Consider the following 22653-nt stretch of genomic DNA (forward strand, 5'->3'; position numbering starts at 1 on the left):
AATGCATTTTCTTTCTAAAAAAGATGCAGTTACTTTTGAAAAAAAGATGATCTACTCTTTAAAATTGTTTCCTTAAATAAAGGATTTTAAGTTCAGTTTTTTCTTCCTAATTTTTAGGAATCAACCACGTACAAAATTTATCCTTTTTTAATCAAAATTTGAATAAATAGATAACTGATTAAAAAACCGTATGAATAGTTAGCAATTTTATAATTATTTTCAGATTTTAAATTAATTTTAATAATTTATTATTTATAAATTCAAGAAAATTTAAGGTGCTGACATGTGGCACTATTTCTTCTCCTATTATATATAGATAGATTAAGGAGAATAAAGTGTATTATTTTTCTTCTAGTTACTAAACTAAAAAGGAAATTAAATATTTTTCAATTAATGTAAACCCTAGACTTGAAATGAAATTAAATACTATAAAATATTTTTAGACTAAAAAAAAAAAAGTAAAAAAATTCTACCTAATTTCAACAAATATAACTATTCAATTGCAATTCAAAGACTTCAGAAAATCTCTTTCTTTGCTTCTGTGCTTTTTTTTAAATCCCCAACACCAAATTATAGTATAAATATAAAAGTATTAATTTTCTATGTGGTTAACCTGTTAAGAAGAAATCTCAAGCCTTCGATATCCTATGTTCCTGAGATCATTTTTTTTCGATCTCTAATTTTTATATTTTTTTTAGTAGTGACTCTTTGTTGTATATATGATGAAGAACAAGAGCTAACATAATTTTAATTTAGAGGTCATTGTACAAGATACTACTGACAATAATGTTCAAGATGATATCACATGTTTACACTATATACTATTATATAGAAGCTAACAAAGTTGCTGACCACAATTCTTGATGAACACACTCCCTATCCCTATCTGATATGTTTAGCATTTTTTCATTTTTTTCGAAAATTGCTTACAATATGTCATGTGTACACAGGATAAGATTTAGACCATCTTTTGTGTAATGGTATACAATATCACTGTTGGAATTAGATTCTGATTTTTTTCTTAAAAAAGTAAACATTGATGAAGTTTGGTGATAACAATTTTTAGTGATAATTAATTAATAATAATAATAAATTAATTACTGTTAAATATATTTTTTTAGAATTAATTAACATTTTTTGTAAATTAATGTCTCTAAAGAAGCATATACCTTATGTGATGAAAAGTTTTAACCGTCTTTATTAATGTGTATATTTATTGCTGTTAAAAATTGTTTTATTATAGTGACGGTAAATGTCGATAGCTTTGTAACTTTGCTAAATATAAATAAGTCATCACTGACATCTTTTTCATTTGGATAATAATCTAGATATACAAAATATAAGACCATAGAATATATGTGCTCTCTTTACCTAATTTTCTTTCTACAATTTTCCATATCTTTTTTTTTATATATTAAGTCATTTATTGTAAAATATTTAACTTAATATATTTAATTTTCAGACTTTATGTTTCCACATAATAATTAGGGGTAACCTCCTCATTTCAAATTATATATTAAAAAAAGTCAGAAGATTTTGTTTTTCTATATGAGTTGTTATGAATTTTTTTAAAATCATGATAAAAGTATGTCCATATCTTACTTTCAATATTAGGCCAGAAAGATACCAACATATTTTATAACATATTCACATATAAGTCCTCTAAAATCATGGTAAGACATTTGAAACACTGAACTCTTACGTGAAATATTAATATAATATTTAAATTCAAGAATTTCTTTTCTTAGTTTTAACAATAATTAAATAATAATGAAATGAGACTAATTTATTACTATATAGGATAGGTTACCCTCTCTCTGATGAGTGTTGTAAAGGGCTTTCGCCTTATCCGCCCGTTTGACTTATGGTATATAATTTAATATTTTCTAATATATAGAACTTTTAAATTTCATCCAAATTTTATGTATTCACATACTTCCTTATTTTAAAAAAGTATAATACCAAAAATAAAAATATCAGAATAGGAACTTCTGTGCACCTAGAACTTCATTAGGTTTCAGAGTCTTCATTCTGTGTTATATAGAAATATAATCGATTAGATTTTGTATAATTTGATTATTTTTTAAAATAAAAAAATTAATTAAAAGAAAATACAGAAGAAATTAGAAATACAGTCACTAAAAATAATATAATTGCATTTTTTTAAAGATCACATTTTTATTATGCATGGATTACATTAACCTATACGTGCTTTGCAAATCTAGTTCAAAAATAATCTAAAATATATCTATAACTTATTTTAGTCTTTAGATTATAAATTTCAAAAATCATTTTTCCTCACTTAAAACTCCATGCCTAGTTAGACACAATATCATTGGTAATGGAAGGAGTAGATGATGGAGGATATGGATAAGCAAAGTGAAAAAAATACATCCTAAAGCTTTGTGTCTTTTTATGAACTGAAATAGGCTAAATTAATGAATAAGTGTGTTAATGATCAATCTAAACATGATCAGATTCAACAGATCATATTTTTACAGACTAATTTATCATGTTAGGATTTATTTACTATCATTATTATTATCACGTGAAGTCGAAGATTCTGTACGTACTCACACTATGCAATGCTATAATAAGGAGCCACTATATAAGAGCAGCTAATGTTACTTGAAAGCAATATCCATCAAAAGCTTCATTTCCAATATTAAAGATGTTTTCTTCTCTTTTTTAACTTAGTTTGGTTGCTTCTCTTCTTGTCCTCCCTTGTAATAATTCTACTTAGAAAATGGAGTAACAATAAAAAACAAAAGTTGCCTCCAGGTCCATGGAGACTTCCCTTTATAGGAAATCTTCATCACTTAATCGGAGGAGGACTTCCACATCGCGTTCTTAGAAATTTATCGCAAAGATATGGACATATTATGTACTTGCAACTTGGGCAAGTTCCTGCTGTGGTTATATCATCACCTATAATTGCACAAGAAATTTTAAAAACTCATGACCTCGCTTTTGCTAATAGGCCACAATTTGTATCCACAAACATTATATTTTACAATAATAAAGACGTTTCATTTTCCCAATATGGTGACTATTGGAGACAAATGCGTAAAATTTGTATTGTAGAACTTCTTAGTGCAAAGATGGTCAACTCCTTTAGTGGAATTCGACAAGATGAACTTTCAAGTTTCATTTCATCTATTCATTCCACAAGGGGCTCTACAATAAATATGACAAAAAGTTTTTCAGTTTACGAATTGTGTTATGGCCAAGGCGCCCAAAGTGAAGTGAGGCAAGTTTTTAAGGGAAAGAAAAACTATGGTGAAGACATAGAAAAGTTGACATACCTAAACTTAGTGATTAAAGAAACACTAAGGCTACATACTCCAGTTCCTTTTATAGGACCTAGGGAATGTAGGGAGAACACAAATATAGATGGATACACCATTCCTTACAAGGCTAGAGTACTTGTCAATGCATGGGCACTTGCGAGAGATTCAAAAAATTGGGAAAATTCTGAATGTTTTATACCAGAGAGATTCGAGAACTCTTCAATTGACTTTATGGGAAATCACTTTGAGTTTATTCCATTTGGTGCGGGAAGAAGGATGTATCCAGGAATACAATTTGGTTTAGCTAATGTTGGACTTCCTTTGGCTCAGTTACTCCACCACTTTGAATGGGAACTCCCATATGGAGTTAATCCAAAAGATTTGGATATGACTGAAACACATGGAATAACTGCATCAAAAGCGAAAGATTTGTATATAAACGCCACAAATTATAAGAACGATGAAGAACTTTGATGTTGTGCATGAAATAGTGAAATTAAAACACCATGATGCAGGAGTTTAGCAATTAATGATGATTCAACAACGTGTCATCCTTATCTTTAAATTGTTATCCATATATTTTGAATTGTCACAGCAGGGTTCTAACCTTCCCATATTTTTATTTCTGTATTTTCCTTTAGATTTTTTTACATTTTGTCCTTTTAGTTGTCTTAATTACTTTTCTGCCTATTAGAGTTTTGTAATGATCCATATGTAAAATCTTCCATATTGATATTTATAACTTGAAATCGTAAACATGTGCCTGATCAATAGCCTAAAATATATCGGGCTTAAATTATTCCTGGCCCCTTAAAGTTGTTCGCATAATTCACTTAGACACTTCAATTAGGATTTGTACCTATATTAAACACATGTACCCTCTAGAATTTGAACCACTTAGACATTTCATGCAGATGTGGCACAAAAAGTGTAAAACACACTTTGTTGACCACGTGAAATTAATATATTACCGTTTTCCCTTTTCTTTTTCAATCTTTTCTTTTATTTTTTTTCATTATTTTTTTAAAAGAATAACTATCTCTTACTCTTTCTTTCTATTTCAAGACCATAGGATCCTGTCACCATTTCTTCATGATAATATACCATCATTTAAAAAAATATATTATTATTATTATTCCCATTTTTTCGGTTTTATTCTTCACAATTCTTTGCCGGGAAATGGTGATCATCATCTACGTCCTTTTTACCGAAAAATGGAGATCACCATCCACATCTTCTTTGCCGGAAAAATGAAGACCATTATTCAAATATTCTCCCTCCCTCTTCATCTCCCCCAACCCACACCCCTTCGAAATCACAATAAATAAAAGAAGAACATTTCTTTCAAGAAAACACTATCAATTTAAATGGAAATGAGAAAGAAGACATAGAGAGAAATAAAAATGATAAATTCATACTTAATATATTGAGAGTTAACAATGGTGGGCAAGAGTAACTGTTAGGGAAAGAGAAGAAAGGGAGAGGTGGGCTGTGGTGGGGGTGAGGGTGTATAGTTTTTTGTTTTTTTTTTTTGGAAGTTGAAGTTGAAGTTCTTTTCTTTTTAGATTTAGATTTGTTTATATTTAAAATTTATTTTTATAGTTATTTTGAATTAAAATGTCATGTGTCTTTATTTGATTTGTTATGTTACCACATTATATGTATGTGAATTACACGCACTTCTTGTTTTGATCATGTGTCAAAAAGATGTTTAATAGGTATTTATTTTTTAAGATTGAAGTGTCTAATGAGAAAAAAATGTCGATTGAGGTATGTAAATGAAATATGCGGACAACTTTAATAGGTGCCCTATATACAACATTTCATTTTGGTACATAATTCATGGAGTACAATGGCAATGGTTGAGACATTCATAAATACTTTACGTGTACAACTCGAGAGCAAAGAATCAAAGACTCATACAACTAAGAACTAGAGGAGGTGCTTGTCCAATCAGGTTCTTCACTTCAACAACTTTGATTCACCAAAAATACCTTCTTGTTATTAACAGTTCACATGCCACTCAGCAGTTGCCTTAGATTAGGACTTCAGTTACTTTAGAGTTACTCACGTAATATAGGACTCCTCACGTATTTAATTTTGTAGGAATTAGCTTATTTAGCGTAATCTGTTCACTTTCTTTGTATATAAACAGTACTACAGACTCATTAATACATACAATTAGAACCAATTAAGCTAATCTGAAATACTTGTATCACAACAGTGTTTGTGGATAAAAGTTAATTAAACGGACTCTTGAAAACTAAATTGTTGCTTTGTATGTATGAGATAAGGTACAGATTCCGATTTAAAAAATCAGGTGTTTTGACAGATTATACCTTTTGTGCTGTAGAGTTCCAAGCATCAAAGGATTGCCTAGAAAATGCAAAGTGTATTGATTGTTATATTGGAGAACGTTAGACTGAAGCAAAGCATATAACAAATATAACAGTGCACAAAGTATAAAATGTAATTGTAGTGACCTTGAGCCTGGGCCGTCCCCACAAAGAGAATTCTTCCTATAAGCAACCTTCCCATCTGATTTATCAACTAACAGTAAAAGAAGTTAGCAGAGATTTTTCACTTTGAAATTTATTTATTTGAGTTAAAATGACCAACCATCATCACAAAGACCACATTACATCAGAGCATCACTGAGGTGAAAATCACATGAGAACAACATTTTTCTTAAGTCAGTCATTGCATTCACCGTAAACTTGGTAAAAGAAGCAACAAGTAACTAAACTACAGTGTGACAATATACAATCATGTAGACTGATTGGTCTTGTTACCTTCACTCTTCCTATGAACTTCAAAGAAAATGATTGAAAGTAAGTAATTACCAACTATCATACAGAACGCTGACTTCAACATCCATTATTGGATGGGAAAATGCCATGAGTGTGAATGCATCACTACATGATGTTAGAACTTTTGCTCCACGACAAATCAATAAAACATGCATAAAATGAAACAATGACACAACATGTTAAAGGTAAAAATGGCATCTTCAAAAACCATTCTAACATTTTTCTTCAAAAAGAAAAAATTGCAGAATTCAAAAGTATTGGCAAAGCAAAAGGGAAGGTTAAAAACTACACAACAGAGTCAGATGTTCCATCATTGACTTACAACTATTAACCATTAATTAGTCTAGACATGGCAATAAACTAGTGTCATATATAAAAATGGTTCTTTAACTTCGTAAAATCCAGTTATTCTCATATCCTTCGAATTACTGCTAATATTTATGAGTTAGAACCATTTTCACTATATGCTTTCTTCCAAATGATAACAACAATAGCTATGCCTTGATACCAAACAAGTTGGGTTCAGTTATGGGCCCAAACAAAGATGCACTCCTTGTAGGGGGGATACATCAGATGAGTACTATAAATTAAAGTTGGAGGGCTTCAACTACATGAAAGCACAAATTGAAGGGGGGATCTTGCTCCTTGAGAAACAGGCCAAACCTCCAAACATTTACCTCCAAACATTGCAACTTAAAACAAAATGTGATAGCAACACATCTGCTGCAGTTTATGAGATCATACAATCACCTAAGCATGAATGGGAAAGCCTGCAGAATAAGAGAATTTGTTTGCCTAGTTCACACTCCATGCATGGCTAATAAAAGCGTAAAAAAAAGTTACGGGATAATTTCATGATGAGAAAATAACGAACCATTGCTTGCTAACACCAAAACAAATACTTTGATCCATACTTAACCAGTCCCATGACCAGGCAGATATTCAAAATGGAGCTCTATAAAAGCTAATAGCAATAGCCCCCCAGGCCTAGCTTGAGTGGCAAAAGGTGGAGGATTTGTGGCTTAGGTCGCAAGTTCAAACCCCACACCATGCAAAGTAAAGCCCGGTATTTAAATGGAGAAGGGTAGAGGGGCGGGCCCATTATCCACCGAGTTTAGAAGGCTGTGATTGGTCCAAAGGGCGGGTCACAGACAGATTTCTCAGTTAAAAAAAAAAAAAAAAAAGCTAATAGCAATAGCTATCATATAAATTCTTGGTCAAACATCCAATGGAAAAGCCACCATGCATAATATATCAGTCTTGAGTTTATGGGGATAAATATGAAAGAGAATAAACAATGTAACAGTGGAATTCATTTAAATAAACAACAAGAAAATTGGAATTGCTGAGAAAAGAAATAAGCCCTACTGTATATGTGTACCTTTCAGACTGTCATTCACATTCTTTCAGATGAAAATTTCGCTCTGTTCCTTCCGACTAAATCTCTGAGTAAATCCTTTTAAAATCTGCAAAAAATGGTTTCCTACACAACCTCAATCTCTGTTTAGAACAATTATTTTTCCATTTCTTTGTGGACAACTCTACTTCGCAATTAGGATATTGAGTGTAAATTTCCTATCTCAATATTCTAGTGAGTTGTGAATTCAATTGGGAGTCTACAGGGGAAACCTTTCTAAACTGTTGAGAACGTACTCACCTGCGCTTATATTGGAAGAATGCTTATATAACATTGGAAGAATGACAAGTGATATGCAATGTTGAAAATATCAATTGAATTAAACAAAACAAAAAACATAGTTGAATATTGTCAATTGAAACAAATACATAACATAAAATGCTTCTTCAAAAAAATTTGTAGCAATATTATGAAAAAGAAAAGAGAGAAGACAACAAGATTGCATTCATTTATCCAACTCATTTAATGTTATCTTGCAAAAGAACAGGGTACAGTGCACCAGAGGCATATTCTTGTAGCTTAATATTATGATTCAAACGTAGAAACAAGTTGGGCATCCAAAAGGCCTTACAAGAAGTTTCTAAAACTACACTTGCTAGAAAGAAGGAAAATACTCAAGAAAATTATACGAAAACTAGCTAAAAAGGAAAACACTTAATTATTACTGGAGGACTCCCTTGAGAAATATGTAATTTCTTCTTATTCCACTTGGTTGTCCTTCCTTGGATCCTTCTATAAACAACGGATTTGGTAGTTGGAGGCCTTGTGTCAGTGTACCTTAGTTGCGCGGACTCTTCACTTTTGATGCCGCACCTGTGTCGGACTCTCCAAAAATGCACTACTTTTGGCGAATCCGACACGCACCCGTTGAAATTTTTGAAGAGTCCGAGCAACATAGTGAGTGTACACACAATGGAACAGTTGCATTCTGTCTGCAAACGTCTCAGAGCACTCTTGGAAGCTGCTGGCAACAAAACGGAAATATTTGAAACAATTAAAGTACAATTAATAGAGCGCATGCATGCATCCCGGCCTTGAGACAGGTAAAACTTTACCTCAGGATCTTCGCCATCCTTCCATCTCTTGCACTTGTTGTTGGTGGCTAGTAGCTTCATCATCAAGTTTGGATCCAGGTGCATCTACCTTTACCCCTTGATTATTACAAGTACTTATTTTTCCTACTATAGGAAGCCTTACACCAACCGTCGGAGTCTTTTGGAGCGGAACTGAATTAGAATTAGTACTACTGACCCCATAAACTTCATCAGCTTTGTTGGCCATCAATGAAGGAAGGAAACCACCTTGTGCTACCGGTTCCTGATTTATATTTGAAAAGCATTTACATAACACATTATTATTAGAAACAGTCTAAAAGATAAAACGCATGTGTGTGTGATCCTTCTAAACAAGGAAAGTGATACTATTTATAGAGTTGCATGCATTATATATTGCAAAGACAAACATACCTCCATGAAAAAGTGTCTGCCGCTGTATGAAGTTGCCAAATTTATTTCCTGCCAAGAAAAAAAACAGATGACAACTTGTAAGTAATTAGCTTCGGGGAAAAATGATTGGTTATGAAGATCTACAACAACACATCCAATATAATCCCACAAGTGGGTCTGGGGAGGGTAGAGTGTGTTGGATATGAAGATCTATAAAATGAAAATTGGTTGATTTTGAAAGTGTTTACAGTTGGCATTAGAAAAAGGATGAACCAAGAAAATATCTGTTTCCAACTAAATGAACCTGATCCTACTAATATAGTGGAACCAAGTTAGACATTATAACATGTGCTCTTGTGGTCCTAAGCCAAATATCTGTTTCCAACTAAATGTTCCATCCAAAGGATGAACCAAGAAAAGAGGAGAGATCTGATAGGTGCAGAAACACATCCTATTACAAAATAAGAATATATATAAAATCTCAACACAAATCTTTAGTTTTATTCATAAGTCATGAAGTATATGTATCCCAATCAAATGTAGGTACATAATTTCGAGTGTGATTAGAACGCAAAACCTCATTATTGATAATACAATATCCATCAACCTCCCATCATTACCAGCAGGGAGACCTCGCATTCTGTATACAAACAGGAAGTTGTACTTGTCAACTACTTACCTGTACCCAAAGTAAACTGCACCAACAGGGACCACTAGAGGAGCAAACATAATACTGTGCAAAATCGAACTTCGGCTTTGGAACTGGTGAGGTTCGGTTGACCGGAGGGTATTCAGACAAATCTTGTCCAGGGAAATCAATTTCATTTGGAGAGGCATCACGTAAAAATCCATTGTTGTCAGCAATCACAGTTGAAGTCCTTTCATGAATCAGAGGCCTCTCCAAACTATCAATGTCTTGATTTTCCAATGGATAGTCCTCACTCGTTTCTGGTACCAGCTGAAGCATGTCATTTTTACGAAACTTTTGAAGCTTCTTGTTAATCCAAGGAATTGGAGCTAATAAATCAAAAGATATACCCAAGAAACTGCTTGTAATTAAAACTGCTAGAGACGAAAGGCATGTCCTCGTCAAAAAGGAAGCAGTCATGTACTGCTCGATCTTTTTGCAATCTTGTCCATCCAAATAACGGGGACCCATACTTAAGAGAGCACCCACAACAGTCGATTCGGCCAGAGCCCTAAGCAAAATGAGATTTACCAGAAAGAAGCAAACCATATTCAGCAGTTCAACCCTTTGCTCACCAGATACAGTAAGATGATGTTCAAATTTTGCAAGATAAGAAAGAGCTGAAGGGACAATAATGTACATGCTCACAAAAATCAGAGCATTGATATTTTACTATACAATCTGAACATTGGCAACCGACCCTCACTTTCAAAAACACTCATAGTACTCTTCTGATTTCTCCAAGAGGAAGGAAGGAAATTTGTGGTTTCAACATTTCAAGTTTTGTGGACACCTCCCAAAAAGTGCAACTTTATTGCTGCAACAAGTTTTACTTGAGCAAAAGAAAGAGTCATTGTATTGATAATGTGGTGAAGATGATTGTTAATCGGTAGAAGTCATAAAAGCACGGTCAAGGACCAAAGCTTCTCTGTATGGTTAAGCGTAACGTTGATAACCGAAGGAAGACCTTTTGAAATTAGCTGGCCTTCAGGATAATAGATTGGCTTGCTGAAATTAAACAAATATGCAAATTATGTAGACAATAACAAACTAATCAGAAAACTCACATTACATTAGATATTGATACAAGATTTGAAGTTTATATATTCATATGCTGGGATTTTTCAGAAGCTCCTACATTAAAAATTTGTCAGTGCAGGTGGCATTCGATGTGAAGTTAGCTTAATTGTACTACTACCACTATCACAACAAAATCCAGTTGATTCATATTCAAACTTATTAGCCGAGCCAAGTTACGAACCTTTCTTAATGGAATATAATCAAACAGTAATAGTATAATATCAGCCATATTTTATCTGCACATGTCAAACAACCTTAACAGACGAAAAAATGGAAGAAACAAGGAAAGCGGATATTTCCGTGATCTCAAGACAAATTGATGTTTGGGTAACAAGTCTCCGTCCGAAGACTAAGACCAAACATGAGGCTTTTTCCACAAAATTTAAAATGATGGATTCTTTTGTATGAAATATAAACCCAAACTGAAGAATTTGGATGATTCCAAATATAATCCCAAATCACACAAATACTATGAAGATGGTACTAACACATATCCAATCACAATCATCACAAAAATGACCCCTGAAGATACTATTTCACAAATATATTCTTTTCTAGAAAAGCCACTTTAAATGTCCAGTGCAACAATCCAAGATTTGTATTTTCCAGCAAAGTGCAAGTTTTGCTCTTGTCATCCCAAAATGTGATTTTCACATAGTAAACCAACTATGGCGACAACACGCCAAAGCACACAAAGGGGAATAACCAAATTCGAGCAAGATTCAATATCAAACAGACGAAGAGAATTCAAATAAAAGCACTAATCGAGGACAGCGAAGAAGATAAAACATAAAAAGTGAAGAACAAATAAAATCATTACCTCAAAAACAAAGCAATCACTTAAGAGAATATGCATACGATAAACCCAAAAGATGAAAAAAAAATATACCGACAAGGAGACGAAGCACAGGGGAGTAAAATCCATGGAAACTGTGAAAATTGTACATGACTCCTTATCTGTAAGCAGAAACCAGAACACAGTTTGAACCAAAGGAAAACAAGAATGACCAAATTGTCCTGTGATGAAACAGCCATGTCGACCATGAGACCTACAGAAAACGCCCAAATTCAGTTAAAACACACCAATTATCATACATGAGAAAACGAAGCTCAAATAACCAACAGGCAAGATTCAACAAAGAAAGAAACCTCCAGATGAAAGTATCACAGACAAACACAGAGGAATCACTGAGAAGAAGACAGAGACGATATGGCGGTTCCTATATGAGAAGCACTGTATTGAGCAGTACCAGAATCAACAACACGGGTAGTTGCACTTGAAAGGATGAAAACAGTGAAGCAGGCATGTTGACCAAGAGCAGCTTACTCTTAGCGTCTATATATTAGTAATTAGTAAAATTAGTAAATTAGTAATAAGTGTAGTAAAATATGTTTGTTTATTTTTACTTGGTTATAATTATTGTCCCAAATAGTATCATAGTAACAAATTATTAATATGAAATCGAAAAAGTAAATTATATAATTTGGACGGCGAAATGGTCCGATGGACCCTTGTGTACTTGTATGAGTTTGTATTTTGAACCCTTTTACTTAACCATTTACCAATTGAACTCTTAAACTCAATGAAACTCAGCATTTTAAACCCCTTTGGCCTTGTGTGACCTTCAAATGCACAATAAAAATGACATGTCATCACCCACATCAGATTTTATATGACACGTCACTTATTATTTAATTTTTTAAAATAAATTAGTTTTTTCTTCTATTTCACTCATCTTCATCTTCATATCACTTGACCAACACATGTAAAACCCTTTTCTCCATGGATGCCAATGAATCACCATTAAAGTATTTCAATATATTATAATATTTATACACAATTTTATCCAACAGACTTCATCTAATTTACATTCAACAGTTACTTTTATCCTTTCAAAACTACCGGATTTACCCTAGAAAATGGAAAATAAAGATAAATCAAGAACAATAACAGATTTAAAGAAGGAGCACTAAAATTGCTAACAATTTTAACAACAAAAAGAGTTCAAAATACTCATTAGACATATTTCTTCCGTGGATTTGGGTATTGCACCAATTTTCTCGATTTTCCTTTGCTCATTTTGTTCTCATTTTTTGCACGATCTCGTTTCTAATTTGGGAAAGAGAAAATGAAACAGGAAGAAGAGAAAAAGAACTGGAAAGGAGTGGAGGAAGGGAGATCGAAAGGAATGGGGGATTGGGTGGGGGAAGATCAGGGAAGGTGAAAGAAATGGGGATCCTTTTTCTTCTAATTATTTTTAGTCTAAATTTTTATTTTCACACTCCTTTTTTGTGTGAAATCACGTACTTATGCCAACTCAACAATTAAGTTGCCACATAAGGTTGGTCAATGGTCAAAAGAGTTTAAGATGGTGAATTTTATTGAGTTAAAGGGTTTAGTTGACAAAGAGATAAGTAGAAAGGTTCAGAATACAAACACATACAAGTACAAGGGTCTATCTGACCATTTCACCTATTTGGACTTCAGAAAAACTATGTGGAAAGTACAACAAACTACTCTCTTATCACATTTAATTAATTAATCTAAGATAACTTTTTATATATTACGTATTTATAAAAATAGTACTAAAAAAAAAAGTGAAGTATTTAGTTGTTGTTTGAGAAGGTGATCATATGGAGAAGTTTTAGCAATAAAGTTTGCTGACCTTTGTGTCATAGCCAAAACAGTACAAAGTGGGTGAGGAACTGATGCATTTATGGAGAAATCCAAAAGTGAGCAAGCTTTGTATTTCCTGTAAGGTAGAAACATAACATTAAACATTTGTATTTGCGATTATGATAAAAACAAATGAAATTGTACTTACCTTTTCTGTACAGTATTCAAAAGTAGTTGCCAAAACGCTTGGATAAACTATAAATATTGTTTTGAAAGAAAATGTTTGGTTAGTATGTGATATACTGTAAAATAAAGAAAGAAATAGTAGTTGAAGAAAGAATGAGGAGCAGAAAGGTGGTAATCACCCTCAGTTTGGTTTTTCTGGAGTTGGTGGCTCCAGTTTCTGCTTCATTTTGAGTGATGATGATTCAGCCTGCTCACTCACTTGTTCTGGTTCAACTGTTTGTTTTCTGTTGCTTCCTTCTTAGATATTGATTGTGTATGGTGCTGCTGGAAGAGAATGTGTGGTATTTTCTTTTTCAACGCATGATTGGATATATAATTTTGTAGCAGTTGCGTTTGAAGTACGGGCAAATTTTTTCTTGGCTCGAATAGAGAAGATCTTGTTGATAAAGCTTGCGTGTCCATCTTTCATAGGTGGACAGTTGCTCTAGGAGAGTGAAAAAATCATTTTGGTAAGTTTGTTATGTAAAAATTATATATATTGTTTAGTTAGGACGTATACCTTAGTGGAAGCTCTTTCATAAATTTGTTCTGCAGTTAGGGATAATAGTTTTTCTCCTTCTTTGTTCATAATCATCCCAGTTGTTGAGCCAGAGCAATCTTTGAGATTTACATCAAATCGACACCTGTGTTATTGTATGGTTAAAATACTATTATTTGTTATTAAAAATTAAAAGAAATTGATATTGTTGGTGTAGTAGTAAAGTACCTGGGGATGAGCATCTTATGTTGATTGCAATTCATATAGTGAATTTTAATGATGATTGGATAACGGACTTCTTATCCACAATTGGAACATACCAAAACATAGCATCTCTTTTGGTCACTTGGGAATGACATTTTTACTTCAATTGAGAATGTTTGTCCCTGTATTAAGAAAAGAATGAATGTAAGTATTTGTAGTAAGTTTTAACATTAAATAATGAATGCATTTTTTACTAACATCTTCTTCGGATTCAGTGTTTGCAATTCATCTACTGGAATGGTGATGAGAGATCCAGATATGGATGTGCTCCTCAAAGTAAATGAAGTAAGTGTCCCTTTGTTCTCTGTGACCCTGCAGATAATCTCAAAGAAGGTTCATTGCTGGTAATGTTAATTTGATATGTAAAAAAAAGACAGTGAGGACATATTAAGGAGTGGACCATGCTTGTAGTTGCTCGCGTTGTGGATAAAGTGGACCAATTAGTATTGTTGTGTTGAATTTGGTCATCAATGATACACCTACGTTTATTACATTAGATATTAATAAGTTTGAACTTGGAGAGGAATTATCATTCAAAGTAAGTATATTAAGACTAATCAGTCATTACTGAACTTAATCAATTAAGCAAAATCAGCATCACAAACAAAGAGTTTGTTCCATTAGCAAGGAACAAGGGAGGCAAATAGAGTTTTATATATCTAAAAGAAGGTTCACGTGCAATAATATGAAGGTAAGAATTAATACTTATACATATACAAGTAATATAGCTATAACATGAAGTTTCAGTAGCTAACAATCTTTATGTTGACAATGAATCACGAAATAGAGATATCATAATTCATAGGAGGTAAATTAAGACAAAGGAATATTAGCAAATGAAATGGGTGAAGAAGATATAAAGGACAAAGCGGCTTCATTTAGTGTTGTTCTCATTACTGCCAGTTAACAATTTCATACAGTTTCAACGTAATAAGTGTGGTTGCACAAATGGGGTGTGTGGAGGGTAGATTGTACATAAGACCTTATCCCTAGGTCACGCCAAAATGCTATTGAAATAATGTCACCACAGCTTAGTTTACGTGTTGCCTTAGATAATGCATGATATGATGACAAGAAGCATCATCAAAAAATCAAGACCAAAAATAAAGAGTTGTGTCTCCTGTGTTGCTGGAGGCGGGTGCTACTGTGCAAATGAGCTCCAAAAAAATCTAAAAGAGTGATTCACTGCTTAGGTTCTCTTTTCCTTATATTGAGGGAGAGGGGGTCCATGCTACTCAAACTCAAAGGAGAACATTTGAAAACATCAAAAAGATATGAACAGTAACATGGCTGATTTACTAAAAACTCCATATCTACAAAACCAAGTAGATGATCTACAAATACAAGCAACAAATTCATTAACCACAAAATTCAGAAATACAAAAAAGCTAAAATATTCACTTATTGATAACAGAAACAAGGAATGTTTTACAACGCTTTTAACAAAACATACTGTCACAGCTAATGAGCATCATCTAAATTGTTGTCCAACAACAAGCCTTCTACAAGTTCAGTTCATCCCACAGCATCAATCCCATGTACTAAATCAGTATCAGTCTCATATCTAGTCCCTTCACTATCATGTCCAAAAGTAGCAGTCCATTCCAAAGAAGAAATCCCTTGTCCAGCAGCCAATGTTGAGTAATGTTCAACAACAGACAATATCCTCCCAAAAGGGCAGTCTGAAGATCAGTCCTCCAGCAAGATCAGTCTCACGTCCAGTCTCTTCCACAACCTCAGTCCCATGTACTAAATGGGCATCAGTCCCATATCTAGTGCCTTCGCTATCATGTCCAAAAGTAGCAGTCCATTCCAAAGAAGGAGTCCCTTGTCCAGCAGTCAATGTAGAGTAATGTTGAACAACATGAATAGCATATCCTCCCAAAAGGGCAGTCCAATCCAAATCACTACTTGTCTCATCTAAACGTAACTTTATTGTCGGTACAACACCAGATGAGCAAGTCAACAACCGCTGACGAAGGCAAGTAACAGTAGACATAGAAGCTAAAATAAACCAAACATAAACTAATTAAAAATTTACACAAAATAGAAAGTACGACACCTAAAAATGAATTAGCAGAAAGTTACCTCTAAACAATTTTGTTAGGACATTGTCCCTAGAAGCTCTAGTCCTATAAGCAGGTATTTTGACAATGGTCTCATCAATCAGTTTAAAACTATCAATTGATACTCCAACATCCACCATTTTTTTCCGTTATTGCCTTACTATACTCTAATACTAAATCAATATAATAAACTGAAAAATTATTACTAAAGAAATTCTTAACACTTTCATCAGAATCCATTAGAAAGAGTTGATCTAAAATTTTGATCTAAGGATGTAATTGAAAACTTAGCCTCTACTGTCCAGCCAAATGCTACTATAACACATTTTTTTAGTTCTACCAAAGTATAGGTAGAATTAAAGAAAATGGGATTGTTCCACGACTATTAACCCTCTACTGTCCAGCCAAATGCTACTATAACATATTTTTTTAGTTCTACCAAAGTATAGGTTGAATTAAAAGAAAATGGGACTGTTCCACGACTATTAACTAATCTAGCCACCACAAATTTTGTATGATCTGCAATTACAATAAAAATTAAAAAGTTAGATCATGTTTAAAGTCAAAATAAAACAGAATAAAAGAGTTGGAGTTACATTAGGATGTTCCTTTGTCTTTTGAAGGGTCATGTGTAGGAAGTGTAGACACAGGGTCATGTGTAGGAAGTGTAGACACAGTCAAATTATCAGACCACCAAGGAGAAAAGGAATAGATTAAAACTGTGTACCCAACCTTATGAAAAAATAAAACAAGACATAAATAAAAATAAAAATTTATATTAAAGAATTACTTAATCAAAAAAATGTTAACCTGCAATTGATCTTTGATTAATTTGTAGTCCTCGATTGAAAAATTTGCATTGGTATGGTTCGTAAGGAGTTCAAAAACTCCAATACAATCAGTACTGGACAATTTGAAAATAGGGAAAAATTTTGATGCATTAATATTGAATTGTTTAGCCAAATCCAGATGCAAAAAATCTGAATGGTTAGAAAATGTGTGGGTATTTTGTTTAAAAGTTTTGGCTATTTGTTTTTTCCTAGATTGTTAAGTTTCAAGATGGGAAGAACTATAAGCCATTGCATAAGGTGAATTCTTGGCAGTGAGTTGTGTGTCATCATCATGGGAGGGAAACCAAAACTGAATTAAGCTAGTTTCAAGAAACCTCCATGGAAAGCACTGTGGTGAAACAAATTGAACATCATATTATACATAGCTGCATATAATTGTTCATCCTCATCTGAAAAATGTAAAACACAAGGGTAAAATGTCTACAGAAGATGTAAAGGAGTAATTTTTCACAAGTGACATAATCTGTACATAAAAATATGTATAGAAGATGTAAAGGAATAAAAAAAATCTAAGTTGGAAAGATAACTATTTGGCACCCTAAACTCTTATAAGATAAATAAGAGTCATTGAGACTTTAAACCGCTGCAATTTCAATTGTCTTGTAACTCTAAAAGACTACTTTTCTCTTGGAATTCTAAAAGACTGCTTTGCAATTTCAATTAACTCTAAAACGAGAGACAGAGAGTAAATTTATGGAAAAAAATAATTTTTCTAAATTACTTTTTTTCAGAGAGTAAATTTTCTCTTGGAACTCTAAAAGACTGCTTTGCAATTTCAATATTTTTTCTAAATTACTTTTTTTCAATTTTTAGAGTTAATTGAAATTGCAAAGCAGACTTTTAGAGTTCCAAGAGAAAATTTACTCTCTCAAAAAAAGTAATTTAGAAAAAAAAATTCCATAAATTTACTACTCTTTATCTCTCTCATTTTAGAGTTAATTAAAATTGCAAAGCAGTCTTTTAGAGTTCCAAGAGAATTGTAATGGCAAAGTAGTCCTTTAGAGTTACACGACAATTTAAATTGCAGTAGTTTAAAGTCTCAATGACTCTAATTTATCCTATAAGAGTTTAGGGTCCCAATTAGTTATCTTTCCAACTTCCTAGAATTTTTTTTTTCCTTTACATTGGACAAATTATGTGTCATTTTATGCTTGTGAAAAATTATTCATTTACATCTTCCGTAGACATTTTAACACTTGTGTTCTACAATTTTCAGATGAGGATTAACAATTATATGTAACTATGTATAATATGATGTTCAATCTGTTTCACCACAGTGCTTATTCTACCATGGTTGTTTCAAAAAACAACTTAATTCAGTTTTGGTTTCCCTCCCATGATGATGACACACAACTCACAGCCAAGAATTCACCTTATGCAATGGCTTATAGTTCTTCCCAACTTCCATCTTATAGAAAACAATTTAGGAAAAAACAAAGTCAAAACTTTTAAACAAAATACCTACACATTCTCTAACCATTCAAATTTTTTGCATCTGGATTTGGCTAAACAATTCAATATTAATGCATCAAAAAATTTCCCTATTTTGTACTGGAGTTTTAGAATTCCTTACCACTCATACCAATGCAGATTTTCCAATCGAGGAGTACAAATTAATCAAAGAACAATTGCAGGTTAACATTTTTGTGATTAAGTAATTCTTTAATATAAATTTTTATTTTTATTTATGCCTTGTTTATTTTTTCAGAAGGTTGGGTACACAGTTTTAATCTATTCCTTTTCTCCTTGGTGGTTTGATAATTTGACTGTGTCTACACTTCCTACACATAACTCTGTGTCTACACTTCCTACACATGACCCTTCAAAAGTCAAAGGAACATCCTAATGTAACTCCAACTCTTTTATTCTGTTATATTTTGACTTTAAACATGATCTAACTTTTTCATTTTTATTGTAATTGCAGATCATACAAAATTTGTGGTGGTCAAATTAGTTAATGGTCGTGGAACAGTCTCATTTTCTTTTAATTCTATATATACTTTGGTAAAACTAAAAAAATATGTTATAGTAGCATTTGGCTGGACAGTAGAGACTAAGTTTTCAATTACAACCTTCCATCAAAATTTAGATCAACTCTTTCGAATGGATTCTAATGAAAGTGTTAAGAATTTCTTTAGTAATAATTTTTCAGTTTATTATATTGATTTAGTATTAGAGTAGAGTAAGGCAATAACTAGGAAAAAAAAGGGCGGAGGTTGGAGTATCAATTGATAGTTTTAAACTGATTGATGAGACCATTGCCAAAATACAAGCTTATAGGACCAGAGCTTCTAGGGCCAATGTCCTAACAAAATTGTTTAGAGAGAACTTTTCTGCTAATTCATTTTTAGGTGCCATAATTTCTATTTTGTGTAAATTTTTAATTAGTTTATGTTTGGTTTATTTTAGCTTCTATGTCTACTGTTACTTGCCTTCATCAACGGTTGTTGACTTGGTCATCTGGTGTTGTACCGACAAAAAAGTTACGTTTAGGTGAGACAAGTAGTGATTTGGATCGGACTGCCCTTTTGGGAGGATATGCTATTCTTGTTGTTCAACATTACTCTACATTGGTTGCTGGACAAGGGACTCCTTTTTTGGAATGGACTGCTACTTTTGGACATGATAGTGAAGGCACTAGATATGGGACTGATGCCCATTTAGTACATGGGACTGAGGTTGTGGAAGGGATTGGACATGGGACTGATCTTGTTGGAGGGACTGATCTTCAGACTACCCTTTTGGGAGGGATATGATATGCCTGTTGTTGAACATTACTCTACATTGGCTGCTAGACAAGGGATTCCATCTTTGGAATGGACTGCTACTTTTGAACATGATAGTGAAAGGACTAGATATGTGACTGATACTGATTTAGTGCATGGGACTGATGTTGTGGAAGGGACTGGACATGGAACTGATCTTGTGGGAGGGACAGATCTTGTGGAATGGACTGATCTTGTGGGATGGATTGAACATGTAGAAGGCTTGTTGTTGGACAACAATTTAGATGATGCTCATTAGCTGAGACAGTATGTTTTGTTAAAAGCGTTGTAAAACATTTCTTGTTTCTGTTATCAATAAGTGAATATTTTAGCTTTTTTGTATTTCTGAATTTTGTGGTTAATGAAGTTGTTGCTTGTATTTGTAGATCATCTACTTGGTTTTGTAGATATGGAGTTTTTAGTAAATCAGCCATGTTATTGTTTATATCTTCTTGATGTTTTCAAATGTTCTCCTTTGAGTTTGAGTAGCATGGACCCCCTCTCCCTCAATATAAGGAAAAGAGAACCTAAGGAGTGAATCACTCTTTTGGATTTTTTTGGAGCTCATTTGCACAGTAGCACCCGCCTCCAGCGACACAGGAGAATCATTCTTTATTTTTGGTCTTGCTTTTATGATTATGCTTCTATAAACGTAAAGTTTCTAACTTCTTTTTATATGAGGAATTGATGGTGGTGTTCGGACCAACTTGTGCACACCTCGATTATCTCATCAAGTATTATTACCTCCCGCCAGCATAGTAAATAACAACAAACACTCTAACTTTATTGAGTATTAATTCAACATTGTATAATTATTTTGTATCCATATTATACCAAGAACTCTTTGACATGAATACTGCCCTCAAGGACATGTACAAGAAGGTCTTTGATTAAAAGTGAAGACTAAAATTGTAATTCAAAAGGTTTCAGTAAATACATGCTTAGCATAACGAACTCATACCATCTAAATATCTTCTCATCTTCACAATTAAGAAGATCCTGTCTTCTTTCTAGGTAAAAGCCAAAAGAAAATGCTTTAGTCTAAAGTGTTTTTTAACTTTCAAGAAATACAATGATCCATCTCACCAAAACAAAAATTAATTCTCGAGTACAAGGAATTTAGAGACAGGGGAAAAACTTAATAGTAGCATGCAACAACTGCAAATAAAAATCAAGCAGAAAAAGGCCAGCACAACATTAAAGTTGTACATCTCGTAAAACCAAACAAATGAAATGCTTACAGGCCTAAAGTGATAACATCAGCCTATCACCATCATCATTACTCGTCTTCCGGAACCCTCCGTCATCCCCTAAATTCCCTATCTGGCTTCGAATTCTAATATTGAAACTCGTGGTGATATTCAAATCCATAAACAAAATTAATTGGATTAAGGCTTTCTAACGTAGTCCAGAAATAGCTATACTTTCTTTTCAGGCAATTTCACGAACACCTTTTATGCAAGTACGGATGTTATACCTAATATAACAAACTCTTAATCTATTGTTACTTACCTTGAAAGAGTTGAAACATTTTAAGATTAAATCATATCTTGAAAGAGGTGAAACAGATGAAAATTAAGATTAAACCATGAAAAAATAAGCAAAAAAAGGAAAAATGCAATACAGTAACCTAAAATTTTAAACCAAAAAAAGGGCAAATATTTCATGGAAAATTCAAAACATCTCGAATTAGAAATTAACAGAATCTCAAACCTAACTAACAGTGATAACATTAAAAGGAAAAAACAGAGGGGAAACTTACCTGTAAACTGGGCAAGAAAGAGCAGTATAGTTTAGGGAGAAAAGAGTATTCTTCAAGACTTGTGATGTGAAATGAGGAGACTGCTTCTAACCACAGCAATGTGAAATAAGTAGAAGAAGTGAGGGCCATTAAATATGATAAATGAGATAGTTCAACCTTTTATTCACAAAGTACAAAAGGCAATAACAGATAAAAATATGAAAATGCCAAAAATATTCTTATAGCATCTGGTTTAGCTAAGGTTTTTTTTACTTTAAAAAATGTACAACCTAAAAAGCATTATTGTACAAGAATAACATTGCTAAAAATAATGGAAAACCCTAAAATACCCCTAACCTAGAATAAACAAACAGCTAACTGTCCTTTATATATACGAGACTAGATATGGGACCCCGTGCCAGCACGGGGCCCAATATATGTTATTGTTTCTGTTTTAATTTATGTGGTACATATGAAATTTGAATCAATTTATTAGTATGTTTTTATATATTTTAAGTTGCATTTAGAGTATGTTTTACGTAAATATATTAGAAATCACAATAATTAACAAGTTTATATAAAAAAAACTTATAAAAACTTCATTGACTTTTGAAATTTCATTTGTATCACATAAATCAGGACGGAGTAATATATATGAAAATTACATAAAACGTACTATAACTCACAATAATTAGCAACTTAAAATATCTATATATCTATATTTCTCCCAATTTATGCGGTATAAATGAAATTTTGAAAGTTAACAAAAACTTTTTATATGTTTTGAAATATTTTAAGCTATTAATTATTATGATTTATAATACTTTTTACATAAAAAAATTATTTATATAAAGTATAAAAGAAAAAATTTAGAAAAAGGAAACATAAATGTCAG

General features: G+C 32.6%; 2 protein-coding genes and 1 long non-coding RNA gene across 3 annotated transcripts; 1 reads left to right on the forward strand and 2 right to left on the reverse strand.

Moving 5' to 3' along the window:
- The first annotated feature begins 2512 nt into the window (after positions 1–2512).
- Positions 2513–3979, forward strand: LOC125850682 (cytochrome P450 71D7-like). Its single transcript, XM_049530538.1, has 2 exons — positions 2513–2565; positions 2672–3979. Exons 1-2 carry the CDS (start codon positions 2513–2515, stop codon positions 3762–3764), a joined length of 1146 nt encoding a protein of 381 aa, XP_049386495.1. The 3' UTR covers positions 3765–3979.
- A 4594-nt stretch (positions 3980–8573) lies between these two features.
- Positions 8574–10556, reverse strand: LOC125850683 (CSC1-like protein At4g35870). Its single transcript, XM_049530539.1, has 3 exons — positions 9642–10556; positions 8984–9031; positions 8574–8834 (listed from the first exon to the last, which is right to left on the reverse strand). Exons 1-3 carry the CDS (start codon positions 10290–10292, stop codon positions 8574–8576), a joined length of 960 nt encoding a protein of 319 aa, XP_049386496.1. The 5' UTR covers positions 10293–10556.
- A 7-nt stretch (positions 10557–10563) lies between these two features.
- Positions 10564–12058, reverse strand: LOC125850689 (uncharacterized). The gene is made up of 3 exons (XR_007444836.1): positions 11880–12058; positions 11620–11779; positions 10564–10658 (listed from the first exon to the last, which is right to left on the reverse strand). It is a non-coding gene; the product is annotated as an uncharacterized LOC125850689 (long non-coding RNA).
- Between the last annotated feature and the right edge of the window lie 10595 nt (positions 12059–22653).

The sequence above is a fragment of the Solanum stenotomum genome, unplaced genomic scaffold (assembly GCF_019186545.1).
Source record: "Solanum stenotomum isolate F172 unplaced genomic scaffold, ASM1918654v1 scaffold18587, whole genome shotgun sequence".
NCBI classification, from domain to species: Eukaryota; Viridiplantae; Streptophyta; class Magnoliopsida; order Solanales; family Solanaceae; genus Solanum; species Solanum stenotomum.